This window comes from Dermacentor andersoni, chromosome 2 (genome assembly GCF_023375885.2).
Source record: "Dermacentor andersoni chromosome 2, qqDerAnde1_hic_scaffold, whole genome shotgun sequence".
NCBI classification, from domain to species: Eukaryota; Metazoa; Arthropoda; class Arachnida; order Ixodida; family Ixodidae; genus Dermacentor; species Dermacentor andersoni.
In genome coordinates this window covers 133,980,965-133,997,447 of record NC_092815.1, presented here as the reverse complement: position 1 = coordinate 133,997,447, position 16,483 = coordinate 133,980,965, and the positions used below count along the sequence as shown (strand labels likewise).

The following is a 16,483-nucleotide window of genomic DNA, read 5'->3' as shown; positions in this document are numbered from 1 at the left end:
ACAATACATCACCCCAACCTGTCAAGCTGATTTCCTCTCTAAAAGTGAGAGTGGAGTGGTACGTTAATAATGCATCACCGGTGACAGTGGATTTGTCTGCTTCACAGACTTCTTTCAGAATAAGGAAAATAAGCAAGTAATTACTAATTGTGGCGTTAAGAACATCAGAACATATCTTGTCCTGCGTTGTACTATTTATCAGTGTGGAAATTGCCGTCATACTTCGCGTGGACAGGAAACTACATTTCTGTAAAAGTTAAAAGCAAGAATTGAAGATAGCTTTGCCTGTTTGTTAGTAGTATCTAACATGCAATTGTTTAGATCACCACCTAGTACTAAAGTGTATTCATGATTATTTACGAAAGAGAAAAAAACCTTCCAGAAGGGGAAAGAAACTCTCAATGTTACCATCAGGTGGTCTGTACACTACTGCAAATATGCACTTATCGCATTTATAATTTCGAAGCATCGCCTGCTTCGTCATTTGTTCTCAAGTACCAGTCGATTTGTCAACTTTTACGTAAATTGAAATACTATGGACTGATCAACACAGCTAACACTCAATTCGTTCAGCCTAGAGCGTAAGTTTGTTTATTTCCTCACAATAACCACGCGGTGCTTGTGCAAGCTACAGATGGTCGCCAGCCAGTCTGAAACACAATTCTCAAAGGTTCAAGTTCGTACATAAGAAATTTGCGTCACTAGCTGGCATTGTTGCGCAGGGCCATTCGCGCAACCGGATATTACGACACTGGGGACGAAACAAAGGAGAGTCTCACGTTGACATTGGCACTAGTTGTTCTGCTCGAATGATTTTGCATTTACGACGAGACCTCGAGGCAAGGTCAGTTTTGAGCTGTAAACAACAATTATTATTGCTGTCCTTGTCCTTCTACCTCGCTCTTCTTTCGCCGCCATGTGAACATATAATCACCCTGCGGCTCCAAATAACGTCACGTTGAACCAGCAGTTAGGTTAACAAAAACCAAAAAAAAAACAAGTGCTGCTTTCAACGACGCCGACCTTTTCTGCATCGTTCCCGATCGCAGGTACCACTGGCCGCGCATCTTTCACATCTGTCTGTCAAAGGCGTCGCGCCTATGGCTTGGCTTGGTCGCCGCGCAAGTCCTCGTCGTGCTGTACATTGTGCTGGGACTCAGGGCCGCCGTCAGAGGTATACACAGCGCTGTGCGCACGATACGTTTGCCTTCTCTAATTGCTACGTAGCTGTTAACTTTCCTTATGCGTGAATTCGCAGTCTTTAGCCAACGCAGTTTCGCCGCGATGCTCGCTGAGTGGCTTCAGCGTTACGCAGCAAAGTACGAGGTCGCGGGTGCTACTGTACCGGCCGCGGCGGCCGCATTGTCGATGGATGCGCACTGCGAAAAGCGTTCTTGAATTCTTGAACTATGGACTGATCTTTGGGTATACATGCACATTAGAGGACGGCAAGGGAGCTCAAATTATTGTGGGTCCACCCCACAGCGGCGTCCCTCGTAGCCTGCGTGTTTCTTCGGGACGTCACTTCATCAATCACTCAAAAAAAAAAAGCCTTTAATTATCAGCCGCCGCGTTGGTACAGGCTGTGGACGAAAACAGCGCATTGCGGCTTCTTCGGTTTGGCAGTCGCGAAATCACCCGCGCATGCACTGCCTAGAGGCTACCCGAAAGAGATACGAAAACAAGGTGTGGCCTCGTGTAGAAAAACGTCAAGCTGGTAAAGTTGAAATACCGGTGCACGAAGTTGAGTACCGATAGCCGAGAGTCGTGTATAAAGGATACACTTGCGCATGCAAAAGGCCTATTACCCCCCTACTCCCCCCTTCCAGTCAAAGGTGCTTGCAGAGGCTAGTTTAAATAAAAATAAAATTCTGTGGTTTTACGTGCCAGAACCGCCATCTAATTACGAGGCACGCCGTACAGTCGGGAGGGGGGGGGGGGGAAAGAGGGGGCGCTCCAAATGAAGTTTTGACCAACTGGGGTTCTCTTAACGTGCACCCGATGCGCGGTACACTGGTGTTTTCTTTGCCTTTTCCTTCGACTTTCCCACCGTTGCTGCTGCTGCTGTAGCTACTGCTATCTGGCACACCGCGTCGGGGGAGGGGGGGGGGGGGTCAGAGCATGTGTGTACATGACACGGGCGAGTCAGCGAGAGAAAAAACTCAACTCGTTTGGACCACCGCATCGAATGTGCACAGTGCCCTTAGGAGCTCATTACCCACATTACGCTCCTCAAGAGCATTGCAGAAACTGCAGCGCTTACCTTTCTACTAATGTGCCAGTCCAGAAGGGACGTAGATAGAACTGTAGAGAGGAGGGAGAAGAAGAGCCAGTTCCTGTACAAGGGGAACTGTTGCATTTCTGGTATCTCGAAACTCGAGAATCATCTGCAACGCGTGGAAGGTTCCCACTTCTGAACGCTCAGGGAAACGTGTCGGGGCAAAACAATACACGACGGGCGCACTCCGTCTACATATCGCACTTGACCGTAACTGCGTAACGGGAGCTTCCGCAGAGCTCCAAGATACATCACAGTTTCACCGTGTCCAACTCGCGTATCTTTGAGTCTTCTTTCACATCGCAAGGACGTCGAACCAACGAGCTCAAAATGTGTAAAGTATTCGACTTGACTGCAAGAACACAGAATCTGAGCAAGTGCATTGCTGTTTCAGTTAATATGAAACTGAACTGCAAAAAAAAAAAAAAATGTCGTGCGAAAAACTAACTGAAACAGCAATAAATTTTCACCGCACATTTTGAGTCCGTATGCTTCCCGAAACTGGCGCTATTTGTACAATGTTATGGCAAATTTAGAGGTTTTCTTTTTGAGAACTATAGCTGCCTTTAACTCTGCAATTGCAACGTGCCGCCCTGAGGCCACTAAATTAAAAGTTAATTAGTAAAATATTGTTCTAATACTTGTATCAGTGATTATCATGCAAACTTTCATATCTGCAATTGCGTTGAAGCTTGATGAACAAACGCTATCTTAAATTGAATCCTTTACGTTTCTTTATTCTGATCCAGTCGGTGCAGAAGCATGCGGCACATAAAAAGCAAGCGCACTCAAAACACCAGCACCGAGGACGGCGTGTTCCGCACCACATTAATGTGCTGGTGCTCGACGCGATATCTGCCGGCCGCTTTGGCATCATTCGATTCGAGTTTTTCCTTTTTTTTCAAGTCTCGGATGCCATTCGAACTGCGTGCACTTCCTCAACTAATATCGGCAAGAGTTACTGATGCCACTTCGTAATTCGTTCCGCAAGTTCGTGATGGCGGCGTCCGACGTTGCCATTCGTCTCGCACAACGCGTTGGAACGAATCGAGAGCAGTTCTTGAACTCGTGAGGGTAAGTATAGTGCAGGCGCCGCTCGCAAGAGGGCGCCGCGGGCTCTTCCTGCACGAGCACGGAACATAGCAGTGGAACGACGTCATATCGTTTAGAAAGAGTAAAGTGTATCGAACGGACGTCTTAATTTAGCTCTGTCTGTCCACTACCTGTTGCAAGTTCTTGATGTGGCGGTCGTCTGTACACAGGCCTGCCGCCGTCGATATTGAAGGGGCTATCTTTAGCCGAAGTTTAAAAGTTGCACCGATGCACAGTAGAAGGATGCTACCAAATTCATATTGTGGGCTGCTGTATAGAGCAAGTTACGCTTTCTTTTTGTATTCTGTTGCTGTATAGAGCAAGTTACGCTTTCTTTTTGTATTCTGTTTAGCTGCATAATTGGCCAATACTAATTAGCCAACACCTGAAGTATCCACTTTAGGGCAGAACTTCGAATGAGAAACCTTGTGCAGAGCTCTTTCTGGCTTCCTACTTGTTGCGTAATTGTTTTTATTCCGCGTCCTAAAATAAAAGAAAAGAAGAGAGAGCTCGCGAAATAATAAAACAAAAATTCACGCAGAAACTCCTGTGGGAGCTATCTAAAACATGCGTAAGCATCTGCTACTAATCGCCTGCTTTTCTTCGTCGTATGCTGCTGCGTTTGGTATGAATGGCGAGAATCAGGCGTGACAGCCGTATATGGAAACGGAGAAAGAGGTTTGCAACGCTGTGATGTTAATTAGACCAGCATTAGACGACGAAGAAGAGGTGAATAGTATCAATGTTCACGCGCAGTACAGATATTCCCGAGAAAATTCACGCGCGAATGGATAACGGTTTGTTTTAAGCAAATAAGCACATCATTTTATTAGGCCTTTTATGTACACTGTCTCGTTCTTTTGTTCTTCTTGCGTTCCTTCTTCATCTTCAATCGCCTTGAGGTTGGATGCCGCTGCTGCTTCGAGAAAGATGAGCCCTGGCCGTTGCGTACTTTATGTACCACGCGACGTAATTGAACGGTGTGATATCTGGGAGACCTCGTATATACGTAGACGTGGTCGGCTGACGGGAATCACGCCAACGCGTGTCTACGTTTGTGCAACGCGATAGGCAAGTGGTTTCGCGCCGCTTTACTAGAACGGATGTCTCGTGCAGTGGCTGATATACCAGTGTTTGAATCAAGGAGTCGCATGTTCGAAATTCATTGTCGCTAATAGAGTTTTACGACCATCCGATTTCTTTCCGTTTCGGTAATTTATTTTTATTAGTGCAAGTTTCTTTCTTTTTTTATGCGGTGAGAGCCTCACGCGTCAGCAACAGTTTTCCTCAGTGAGTCGACACAGAAATACTTACACATTAAAGAAAGGGGGGGGGGGGGAAACACGTGACATGTACGCTTGCTGGTGCACCGCGATTGCAGTGCTCTCGGACGTCCCGCGTATGAACGAACTGCGCATTTAGTGCTGTCTGGACTGCTTATCGCCATCCCAAAGCACCGCGAGGGAAGCACGTGTCACTGACGTAAATTGCAATGCCAAATCGCTGCCCTCTCACTTAAACATCAGCATAAGTTGCCATGCGCTTTTCCTTTATACTTGGCCCGCCTGAGAGCACTGCAAGCGCGGCGCGCAAACGTGCCTCTCAGTTTCCTTCTTATGCTTTTTTTTTTCACGGACTCCTTTTCGGTCGCACAAAAAGAGAAAAATTATTACGTATCAAATAGAGAGATCAAGACTGGCGAATCAGGCGTTTCCAAGAAAGTTCTACAACTTTCGTGATGGAAGTGTTTTTTGAAGTTAATGCTTGCGAAATCATTTAATTTTCACTAACTATGTAATTAAGCAGAATAAAAAAAAAAACGTTTGAGTTGCTCAATACAATGCCATCAACAGGCATCTCGTCGCGTCCTCTTATAACGAACTTAAGCACATTTTTTAAGCCTTTGCGAAAGTAAGATGGTACAGTGTCCCATCTGAACCCGCAGCAGAACGGCATAAATACATTGTGTCCCAGGGACACAATGTACTTATGGCGTTCTGCTGCGGGTTTATTTCCCCATCACGGAGGCCGCATTCCTGTAGGAGTGAAATGCAATAAAAGAAAACTCGCGCACCGTGCTCTGCGTGCTCGTTAATGAACCTCACGAGGTGAAAACTAATCCAAGGACGCCCCCTCATTCCTGCAGCGTTGCTCATACAACTCGCTATGCAGTTTCGAGGTGTTTAAACCCAAAAATTTACAGCATTTCAGTCGTCTATAGACACCTCTTTGTCAGTTGTGCTATATCACGTTATCGGAAGTGCCCTACTCGAGAGACGAAGTCTCGCAGCATAAAATTGAAGATACGCAGTCCTGCGCTGCATAGACAGGCAAAGAAATAAAGGGAGAAAGAATTATTCACTCACTCGTTTTCTTTGTTTCTCCTTCCGCGGAAATCACCTTTCCGCTGAGATGGAAGGCTGCAGAAGTTGGCGAACTAGCCATGTTCAACGACCTTTTCACGCGCGCAGCTCAGAATCCTGTGGGGTCGCTGACCCAAGCGCCGGTCTCGGGGTATACGGCCGACTGGCAATCTCTGGATTCACGCCCGCTGCCCGCCTGGTATGACGACGCTAAGGTGGGTTTCGCATTCTCAATAAGGGCATAACAGCGGCGCTAGCGCTCCGCATAAAAATTTTACGTGTCGGTGAAATCGTGCGAAAGAACTAGGGTGGTTGCTTGGGCTAGATGGTAATTCATGACAAAAGATGGCGTCCAGCGCGAAGGATAAGGACTGCGAGAGCCGACATACACTGCGCTGTGTATGTCGTCTCTCGCAGTCCTTGTCCTTCGCGCTGGACGTCTTTTTTTTTTTTTTTGTTGTTGTTGTTGTTGTTGTTGATGTTGTTGTTGTTGTTGTTGTTGTTGTTGTTGTTGTTGTTGTTGTTGTTGTTGTTGTTGTTGTTGTTGTTGTTGTTGTTGTTGTTGTTGTTGTTGTTGTTGTTGTTGTTGTTGTTGTTGTTGTTGTTGTTGTTGTTGTTGTTGTTGTTGTTGTTGTTGTTGTTGTTGTTGTTGTTGTTGTTGTTGTTGTTGTTGTTGTTGTTGTTGTTGTTGTTGTAAAGAGCTCTAGAACGCGAGAAAAAGAGATCATACGGGCGCACTGACATTTTTTGAGGCAAAGCACACGTCTCTCCTTAAATAAATTTCAATTCAAACGATTGTTCGTGCTGGCTAACGAAATGTTAGCCGATAGGCGATTGCATTCTCTCATTGGCGTGAGTCTTTCAAGTGAAAGGCGCATACTATAGACTCGTTCGTAGGTAATTTGACGCTGAAGCACACCACACCGGCAACTGTAATCGAAAAGGTATGCAGCCCGGTACAACTACCTTCTGTGGTATCGCAGTGGCTGTAGCGTTCTGCTACTGCGCCAGAGGTTGCAGGTTCGATTGCCGTCCAATGTGGTCGCACTTTTCGTGGGGGCGAAATTTAAAAAAAAAGCAAAAACAAAAAGAAAAACGCTCGTGCATTTAGATTTGGGCTACACAATAACTCTATTGACGGCACACATAAATTAAAAAATGTTTGTTTTCTATCTAAATGTGGAAAACACATCGAGAATAAGCGTAATCAACGAAAAGAAAAAATATATATATTTTACGCAACCTTTTTTCATCGATAGTGGGGAAACCCTCAGGCAGAAAAATGCAAGTGGGCTTCAACTCAAGTCACTTAAGGCTTCGTTTGGAATTAGTACAGACAGCTCTGGTCATATGTCAACCATCGGTGCGGATTTCGCTTGCTTTACACCACGTGTGAGACACCACTGCAGCCGGATATCTTGCATCGGTCTGTCTCTTCTGAGCGTGATTTCAAAAGAAGGCGAGTTGCGTGTCAAACTTCTTTCTCGTCCTATACTCCTGCTCTAAACCAACGAATGACGTTTGCAGCCTATCATTCAGTGTCGGCTGTACACATGTAGCCAGAACTTTCGCACTCAATACCGAAACTTAGCAAGAAACAAAGAATTCTGGTGTATTGCCTGCAGGCAACACTCGTTAATAAATGGTTTAAGAACCCAAGGTGGTCAAAAATAATCTGGAGCCTTCCATTACGGTCTCTCTGATAACCCTACAGAGTTTCTTTCGCACGTTAAACTCCATGCCACTAAGATAATTAATAGCCCCTGGGAAAGTTCTGTACGTCTGTGCCAGAACTGAGTGTAATAGTACAGTAGAACGAAATACCGGAGAACGAACGAGTCAGAGCTCCGTGTCTCCGATCCCCAGGTGGGCGTGTTCGTGCACTGGGGCGTCTACTCTGTGCCCGCCTTCTATTCGGAGTGGTTCTGGTGGCACTGGCAAATGAACCGCACCGACGCCGTCGTAGACTTCATGACCCGGAACTACCGGCCCGACTTCACGTACCCGGAGTTCGCGCCCAACTTCAGGGCGGAGTTCTTCGACCCTTACTACTGGGCGCGTCTGTTTAAGAAGGCGGGCGCGCGCTACGTGGTGCTGACCAGCAAGCATCACGAGGGCTACGCGCTGTGGCCCTCTAATGTATGTCCTATTATCATTCATGCATTCATTCATTCATTCATACTTCCTTTTTTCTCTCTTTCTTTTCCTTTCTTTCTTTCGTTAATTGATCTTTCGTTCATTCTTTTTGGCATTTCGCTCTTTTCACTCACCCTTGTTTTTTCCTTCCATCTTTCACTCATGCATTCACTATCCAATTTATTTCTTCTTATCGCACTCTTTCCGACATTCCTCCTTCCGGAGGATTCGCTTTTCCGCTCAAAAGGACTTGGACGCGGTGAAGAAGAGTGTGTGATTAACTACAGACTAAGCATTTCAAGGGACGCATAAACGTGTCACCTCACTGGCACTTAAGTGAACAGGAAAAGAGGCTCTCCACGATGGACCTCGTGTTTCACGTTCGCTGAAGCTAATGCTAAATTGAAGCTGCAATAGTCGGGGCAAAACAGCTTTTATTTATTAAAAAATGATAGCAATATACTGAGTTTGCTGTATCGCTTCTTTCTCTCTTCCCATTTTTATTCACTCGTTCAGTCATTCATCCAAACAATATACATGATTTTTTAAAATATTATCATGCGAACCAGCAGTCACTTTATGAATCACTCGACAGATCTGCCATTTCTAAAGAAGGCTCTTCGTAAAATGAGCCACTTACTTGAATTACCTAAGCATAGTGCCGTGGGTTCCTTGATGAAGTCGTGTTATGCACTCGGCCGTCGCCATTTTGAACCTAAGCTAATACGCTGTCACAGTGCCATATCATGAGTTTGCTTATTCTACCTCTCAGTTGGGCCGTTAAGCTTACTGTTGAAGTACACGTCATGTGATTTGAAGTAACCATTTGTCCACCGATTACAACCTTTAAATGAAGCCGCTTACATGAAGTTTCGAGACAACGCGTTCCATTCATGACCCAACTAGTGCATGGAGGAAGTAACGATCAATCTGAACACATGCGAATGGTTGCAGTTTGCTTTCTTGTCTTTCTTTCTCTTTTCCTTTTTAGAGTTGTTCTTTACACGTGTGCCACCGACAAGCAACAGTAAATGGCAATGGTTGCGTTGCAAAGCGGAAGCGGAAGAAAGAACAGATGCACAAATAGAGCGCCGCTTACCCTTAGCTCCACAACCATTGACAGCTATGCGCCAACAGGTTAACATGGTACTTTGCTGAGCCAGCCAGCCAGATATCTTCCCATTCATTGCGGATCAAAAATTGTGCTGGGAACGTCCATGGGCGTGGCCCATCCTTATTCGACAACACAGAACACCTTGCCTTACCCTCGTATCCTTCACACCAAGACGAGGCCAGATAGGCCGCAAATATGCACGATGTGCGAGCGATTCCCAAAAGATACACGCCTCTAAATCAAACTGTTAAGCAGCATGTGAAGGCGTTTTCCTACTATTTAACAAGTCCGGCACTACAGCCATGCTGCAGTGCTCGAGTTCGCGAGTGAGGTTTAGCAGGCAGTTTTTACGAGGTTGCTGTCGGCACGGTCGTGCGTCAACCTGTCAAATCGCACTGCACTCTCCCGCATACTCGATCGAAGGTCTCGTGGAACTGGAACGCCAGAGATGTGGGTCCCCGGCGAGACCTGGTGGGAGACCTGGCCCGAGCCGTACGCGAAGCGGGCGGCATGCGCTTCGGCCTCTACTACTCTCTTTACGAGTGGTTCAATCCGCTCTACCAGCGAGACAAAGCCGCCGGCTGGACGAGCGACGACTACGTCAGGGCCAAGGTCACGCCCGAACTCAGGGACATCGTGGAGACGTGAGTTGGACGGGGTGGTATAGAGGGAGAGGGAGGTGTTCCAGCTGACTGAACTGACGCTATGTTCGTGCTGATTGAAAAAGGAAGCACCTAATTTGTATGCAAATTTAGAATGCGCACCAGTCGTACGGGATCCAACACTTGCAACCTACGAGCGTCCGCAGAATAGACCGTGCTATATATTTCAATGGATCTGAAGCTGCAGTCAACGCAAAGGTTATCATCCGCTAAAATTGAGTCCTCGAGCTAAATCACACAGAGTGGCATGCTATACTTAGAGAGGACGGTATTCTGAACACGTGGCCAATTCAACGCTCGCTAAAGCCGCCATATATCTTAGCCAAAAGACAGATTGTTGAGTTTAACGTCCTGAAACTGCACAGTGCATTGTGAGGGGCGCCGTAATAGAGGTATCTAGATGGATTTGCACCTCCTGAGGCTCTTTGACGAGTCGCCTACCAAATCACGGTACACGAGCGTTTTTGGCGCTCGGCCCCTATACGGGAATGTGGCCGGCGAGGCCGTGGTCGCCCGCGCAACCCCGTGCTCAGCAGCGCAACGCCATAGGCACATGGGCCATGTCGGCGGGTGCTGAGCCAATACCAAGGATTTCGTGACACCCCATAGGAACAATCAGAGACGCAACACTGTTGATTCTGATATACGGGAAATTAGCCCGGAGTTAGGCAGAAAATTCCAATTAGAAAGTTCTAGAGCTCTTTACAAAACGTCCGATTAAACTGTTTCTATCTTTCTATCTCTTATGTATTAGTGTTTTTTTCCGGAGTCCTATATTTTTTTTCCTTACCCACTTCACTGAACGCCAACTAAACTTTCCTCTAGGTGGCCTTAAAACCCCTTAAACTTCGTAAAGTAGCGACGCTCTCTTCCTCCGCCTTCACTCCTTCTCGTTTCTCCTCTCTTCAACGCTCCCTCCTCGACCGTGGCGCCGCCTACACTGCTCGAGTGTAGCAACGGCGCCAACATGCACTCCTCGCCACTCCGTAGACGCTTCTCGAACAAAAATGGCGCTGATGCACGGCGTGAGGGCCCACGTGATGCTATTAGGCCAATAGCGACGCGGCGTCTGCATCGGCCAGAGTGCGCGAGGAGGAGGCGGCATTCTTCAAAGCGTGGCGCTACTTTACGATGTTTGACGTTGCTTTGCCGCGTGCTCTAAAGCCCGCGCGCTCCTCCGTACTTTGTCCGGCGCGCGACTGTCTTCAACCCCAGGCGCCTTCCTTCTCCGGCTCTGGCTTCCCTCGCGGCGACACACATAATCTCGCCGACTTCACAGACGGGGCATGTACGCTTGTGCGTAGAAAACGCCTGATGCTCCTGATCACTCGATTCTTCACGCGTCTGCTTACGGAGCTATTGATAGGTTCCGGAGACCTGCATTTATTGTAGACTGCTGGAACCCATCTTGGAACACCAGGTATAGACTAGCGCTCCGAAGGCCGGTTTCATCAGTCTGTTTTCGTGTACGCTGATGCGTCGTTCCTGGTGTCAACTACGCGAAACAGTCATTGCCCTAATCGAGAAGAGATGCCTGCTTGCCGTGATCCCGCTGTTCTAAAGTGGCTCGTTGAGAATTTATGACAGCTTTAGAGACGTTGGGTTATAATTCAACCTTAAAACCTGCAATGTAAGCGAGGATACAGATCACTCTTTCTCATAGGACGCAAAGTAAGCGATCACCGTAAATCTTTACCGCGGAGATGGTAACAGAAAAGGCGAGAGCTCTCAGGGTCCAGATTTCGCAATAATCTTTAGCGTACTTTGTCATTGGCTTGTGAGCTGACACACCACTCTAATCGCCGAGATCAGACACGACGTGAAGGTCGATAAGAAAACAACAGGATTGATGAAGGGTTATTCCAAAGCTTTTTTTTTCCTCCTTCGAAGTATGCTTTCAACTTCGTTCGCCGTTACTTTACACCGTTTACAGGTGCCGTATTTTGTGATGATTGTTTTTTTGCGTTAAACGGATTTTTTTTATTCATCTATCGCACCGAGTTGTCGATCGCGGTGATAGCGGCGGTGCGGCGACGAGCCCACCAGGTTTTGTTTGGATTTTCTTTTTTTTACCTATCCTTTTTCGCAATTCGTCGTTGGCTGCCTCGTTTGCCCTTATAGCGAAGACCGACAACTCCATGCTCTGAGTAACAGCAATATGTGAACAAATTGGGCGCCTGAATTCGTGTATTTACGGTATCTTTGCCATGGCGGCTTTGTCATTAGGTGTGTTTGTTAATATTCTGGGGTACTGCGTGCCTGAACCACGATCTGATTACGAAGCACGCCACGTAGTGGGGCACTCTGGATTAATTTTGACAACCTGGAGCTCTTTATATAGCCTGCATCTAAATATAAGTGCGCGAGCGCTCTTGTTATTTTTTTTTCATTTTGACCCATCAAAATTTTGTCGCCACGGTAGGTATTCGAACCCGCGACCTCACGCTTAGCCGAGCAACGCCATAGTCACTAAGCCACCACGGCTGTTTCATGTGGTTAGCGCAGCTACGGCGTCGTCCCGCCTTTCAAAAGCAATGAATCACTGGCGCTATGTGCAAGTAGAACTGCGCTCAATGCGACCTTCAAACCTTTAATGGTCAGTTCTTTACTGCTTATCCGAGGGCAGGTACCGGCCTGACGTCATCTGGTCGGACGGCGACTGGGAGGCTCCGGACACTTACTGGAACAGCACGCACTTCCTCGCCTGGCTGTACAACGACAGTCCCGTACGAAACAGCGTAGTCGTGAACGACCGCTGGGGCATCAACACCAGCTGCCAACACGGCGACGTCTACGCCTGCCAGGACCACTACAACCCGGGAAAGCTCGTGCCCCACAAGTGGGAGAACGCCATGCCGCTGTACAAGGGCGAGTGTCGTCCGACGCTTCAATTTTTGTGGTCCCCCCTCTCTCTCTCTTCCGTTACACGAGTATAAATTAGATGCCGGCGCATTAGAAGTGACTCAGGCTATTCCTTGGGACATACACGAAATAAGTGAAAGTAACGCCGCATACAAAGCACATTTCTCACTTTGAGGGCGCACAAGTGGCATTCACCAAACGTGTTCAAACGTGTAATGCATTACTAGCTTTGTAACACGCCATATACAAATATAGAAATGGAGTTTCGACGGGAGCAATAATGTAACGCGCAAGATTCATGCTGGCAGCACCACAGTAGCTCAGGCAGAGATCAATTTGTGTCTATAGCTTACATTGTGTACACATACGAACGCTCAAATAACGACAGATAGCTAGAGAAGCTCGGTAGTCCGTGCTCGTGTACCTGTGTTGCTGTCGCTCAGTAAAACGCTTCGCTCTTTCGCACAATACGCTTCAAAGCCAGTTTATCTTTCACAACCAGGTCTCATCACTTGACAGACATAGACGCCACATCTCGGCTTCAGTCGCGGCCCTCCCAGTATCTCCTATTCGACTAATCTCACGCGTTTCACAAAGACAACGAAGCGAGCTTCTCCGGCAAACATTTCCCACGCAGGCGACGAGAACGCGGGTGGCCTGTGGGGCTACCGCCGGGACGTTCACGTGACACAGTACCTCACCATCGAGGAGCTCATCTACGAGCTTGTGTCCACGGTCAGCTGCAACGGCAACCTGCTCTTTAACATTGGTCCCGCCAGCGACGGCACCATCTCGGCCGCGTTCGAAGAGCGCCTCACGCAGCTCGGCGCCTGGCTCACCGTGAACGGAGAAGCGGTGTACGGTACGCGGCCGTGGAAGCACCAGAAGGACCCGCTGGCGTCCCACGTCTGGTACACGTCCAAGCCCGGAGGCGGCCAGCCACCCGCCGGGCCCACCGTCTACGCCTTCGTACTCAAGTGGCCCAGAGGCAGCAACCTCACGCTCGGCGGCCTGGAGCTGACGGACGGAGCTAACATCACCATGCTTGGAGTTCCCGACCTCCGGCTGTCCAGAGTCGTGCGGAAGAACACCGAGAGCAGAGGGGGAGCAACAGCGTTGGTGGTCACGTTGCCCCCTCTGACGCCGGACATCCTACCCACGCCGTGGGCTTGGGTGCTCAAGGTAGAAGGAGCGGCATGAACGGTTTCGTCGGCTTATTCAGTCCCCGTTGTGTATGCGTGCGTGCCCAGGCGTGTGTCAATGCATTACCGGTGCATCAATTCACGAATGGCACTGAAACGGGGGCTGCGCGTGGGGACGTTTTAGCGAATGCCTGCTCTGAATGTCTGCGTGAAAAGAGTGGTTGAATGACGTAGTCCTTGACGCTACGTAAAATAAATATGACACGTCTACGACAATACATTGTGTATTTAAGCTCACTGATACGGGTACTTGTTTCACTTGCGGGCTATGTATCTGTAGCCCGCGGCGCTCACATTATTGTGAGCAGCGCTCCCAGTATCGCTGGCAATAAAGTCTACTCGGCAGTCTGTGATGCATGAAACAACTACGAAAAAACTGTAAAGGGACGCCTTTTCCGTTGTTGATTATGAGGATGACATGCTAGTCTCGCCTGTCACTTATCATCCTCGCTTTCCCCATCGCGCGGGCACGACAGTTCGTGATCGTAAACGAAGTAATAGCAACGTTTGGACGACAACAGTGTGGTTGCTTCACTGAGGATGTGTCTATCTCAGAACTGCCGACAACACCAGCCTATGTATCTAACCGTGCGGCAGTTTCGACAAGTGATAGCCCGGAGACGTATGCACTAAGCAGAGGCGGTCAAGGTTACTTGCCCTTGCTCGCTTCTCTGTGTCACAATGTCGTTCTCGGCTGAACGAGAGTTGCAATTACCTTCTTGACTCCTGGCCATATACAAGCGAAGAGGCGCCTCAACCAAAAGCCTTTCTCTCCTTTCCCCCGTCTGGAGAGCAAGGGCGAATATTGCGACATTGTACGTGAGAGAGCCGCAAATCGAAGAGGCAAAATTAAACGTTTAAATTGAAGCTATATCCTGCCTGTATAGCTGTGGACGGAGCCTGCTTTCGGAATACAAAATATTTTCTAAGAACTCGCGTGACGTCAGCAGCGTACGTCACTACTGCTACTTAGCATTTTGCGTGCGTTTAGCTCTTTGACGCACAGGGAGGCCTGTAGGGGGAAGGGGGGGGGGGAGAAAAAGGGATAAGTGACAGCATAAATATACTCGCATCCGTTGTGCCTACAGTTCGAAGACATTATTTATGCGGCACGACACGCACGCTGAATTTGACCTGTGCATCCACGAATTGGAAAGCCTTCACGCGGCTACTGCGCCGCGTAAAAATAGATCCGCATCGCTTGACCTCGGATTCCGTCGAGGTGCGCTTCGGTACAAAACGCCTTTTTTCTCTTTTTTTTCATTCTTTTTCTTTTTTTCTCCCTCTCTCGCCAGAGGTCTATTTGGGTAAGAGAGGCTGTGACCGAGAGTTCGTAGTACCCGAGTTCGTATATCGGCCCGCTTATTGAACCCAAATTGTTTTTCCGGAAAGGAGGCAAAGAGACTAGGCTGTTCTGCCGAAACGTCCATGGTTCAAAAGGCCTCGCGAAGGCTGATTGTGAGGAAGGGGAGGTTTATGAACTAAAATGTGACTCGAGTACCCGCTCCCAGTCTATCTCACTCTCTCTCTCTAGCACGCGGTTTCTTTGACGTCAATGATGACGTCAATTACATGGACCCAGTCGAAGGGAGGGGGGTGGGGTCATGTATTTTTTTGTTGCTACTGTTGCTCGACCGTAGCGTTTTGTATTGCCCACTTCGCAGACGCTTGTGTTCCCAAACCGAAGGAGGTAGAAAAGCAACAAACGGGAGCTGACGGCTCGTTGTTTTCACATTACAGGGAGAAGCAAGCTCTCTACAGAACAAAACGACACTCTCAAGCACATTCCCTTGTGCAGGTAGAAACTATCACACCTTTTTGTTTTATGTATAGAGGCTTGAGACCTTAGCACCGCAGGCACAAAAAATATAAGGGTAAACATCCTCATGTCCTGGTACTACTTCAGAATCGCAATATGTGGTAATGTATCCAAGTCTTGTCAGTTGCAATGGTGAACAACTTTAGTGCGAAGCTTGCCGCTAACAAGCGCTGTCTGCAGCAAAATTTGCCGGGACCACGCGTTGGTGTCACGTGATGACGATGCAATGGCCGGTGTTGTCGCGTAGCTGGCTGGGAGACTATTTGTTGCTACCACGTCCGAAAATGGACGCCATTAAAAATCGTTGTCATCATCATCAAAAACAATAATCATTGTTGTTTTCATCTAAGGCTATGCGAGAGAGAGAGATACAAGCTTTAAATATGCTAGACATGTTAGCATGGCTGATCGCCCGGCATGCTACCCCCGGGGCTGGATGATAATTATGAGACACACAATGATCACATAAACACACAGATAACCCATGCAGTGACCACACACGCACGTGCGCAATAGAGATGTTTACGAAGTTTTGTTACGGCTAGTGGCACTCGAGAACATCAGCGGCGTTTCAGTGGCGCGTAACTCGCAAGTGATGATTTGCTACGGGCCGAGAATGTTCCGCAGTTCCAAGCTCGAGTCCTCTTGCAGGTGTACAAGGCTATAAGCACCTGAATACTTCGAGCGTCATACCATTTCGCAAGGAATACTATGCTGCCGGTGTCGCTGCATTGTTTTACGTGCTCCTTGGCTGTAACCGTGAACTGTGTCCTGGGAACTTTTGTGGGAGACAGCGCCACACTTTAGCTAGTGCTCCATACACTGTAGTTACGTGCACAATACAACGTGATCATGTGCTCGCCACATTGAAAAGACGTTTCAGACAACTGCTGTAGTGCATGCAGCACTTTCCTCCCACTGTATCCAAAATGAAGTGAAAGAGAGAAGAAAAAAG

At 48.0% G+C, this 16,483-nt stretch overlaps 1 protein-coding gene across 1 annotated transcript in view; it reads left to right on the top strand.

Annotated features, from left to right (window-relative positions):
* LOC126540693 (tissue alpha-L-fucosidase-like) overlaps positions 1–13,950 on the top strand; it is a 31,497-nt gene extending 17,547 nt beyond the window's left edge. Inside the window, exons 2-7 of the mRNA XM_050187536.3 lie at positions 1,050–1,174; positions 5,842–5,948; positions 7,600–7,872; positions 9,407–9,627; positions 12,272–12,513; positions 13,145–13,950. Coding sequence (XP_050043493.1) covers positions 1,050–1,174; positions 5,842–5,948; positions 7,600–7,872; positions 9,407–9,627; positions 12,272–12,513; positions 13,145–13,707 — 1,531 coding nt within the window. The 3' untranslated portion in view covers positions 13,708–13,950. The remainder of the gene's footprint in view (positions 1–1,049; positions 1,175–5,841; positions 5,949–7,599; positions 7,873–9,406; positions 9,628–12,271; positions 12,514–13,144) is intronic.
* Positions 13,951–16,483: the final 2,533 nt, after the last annotated feature.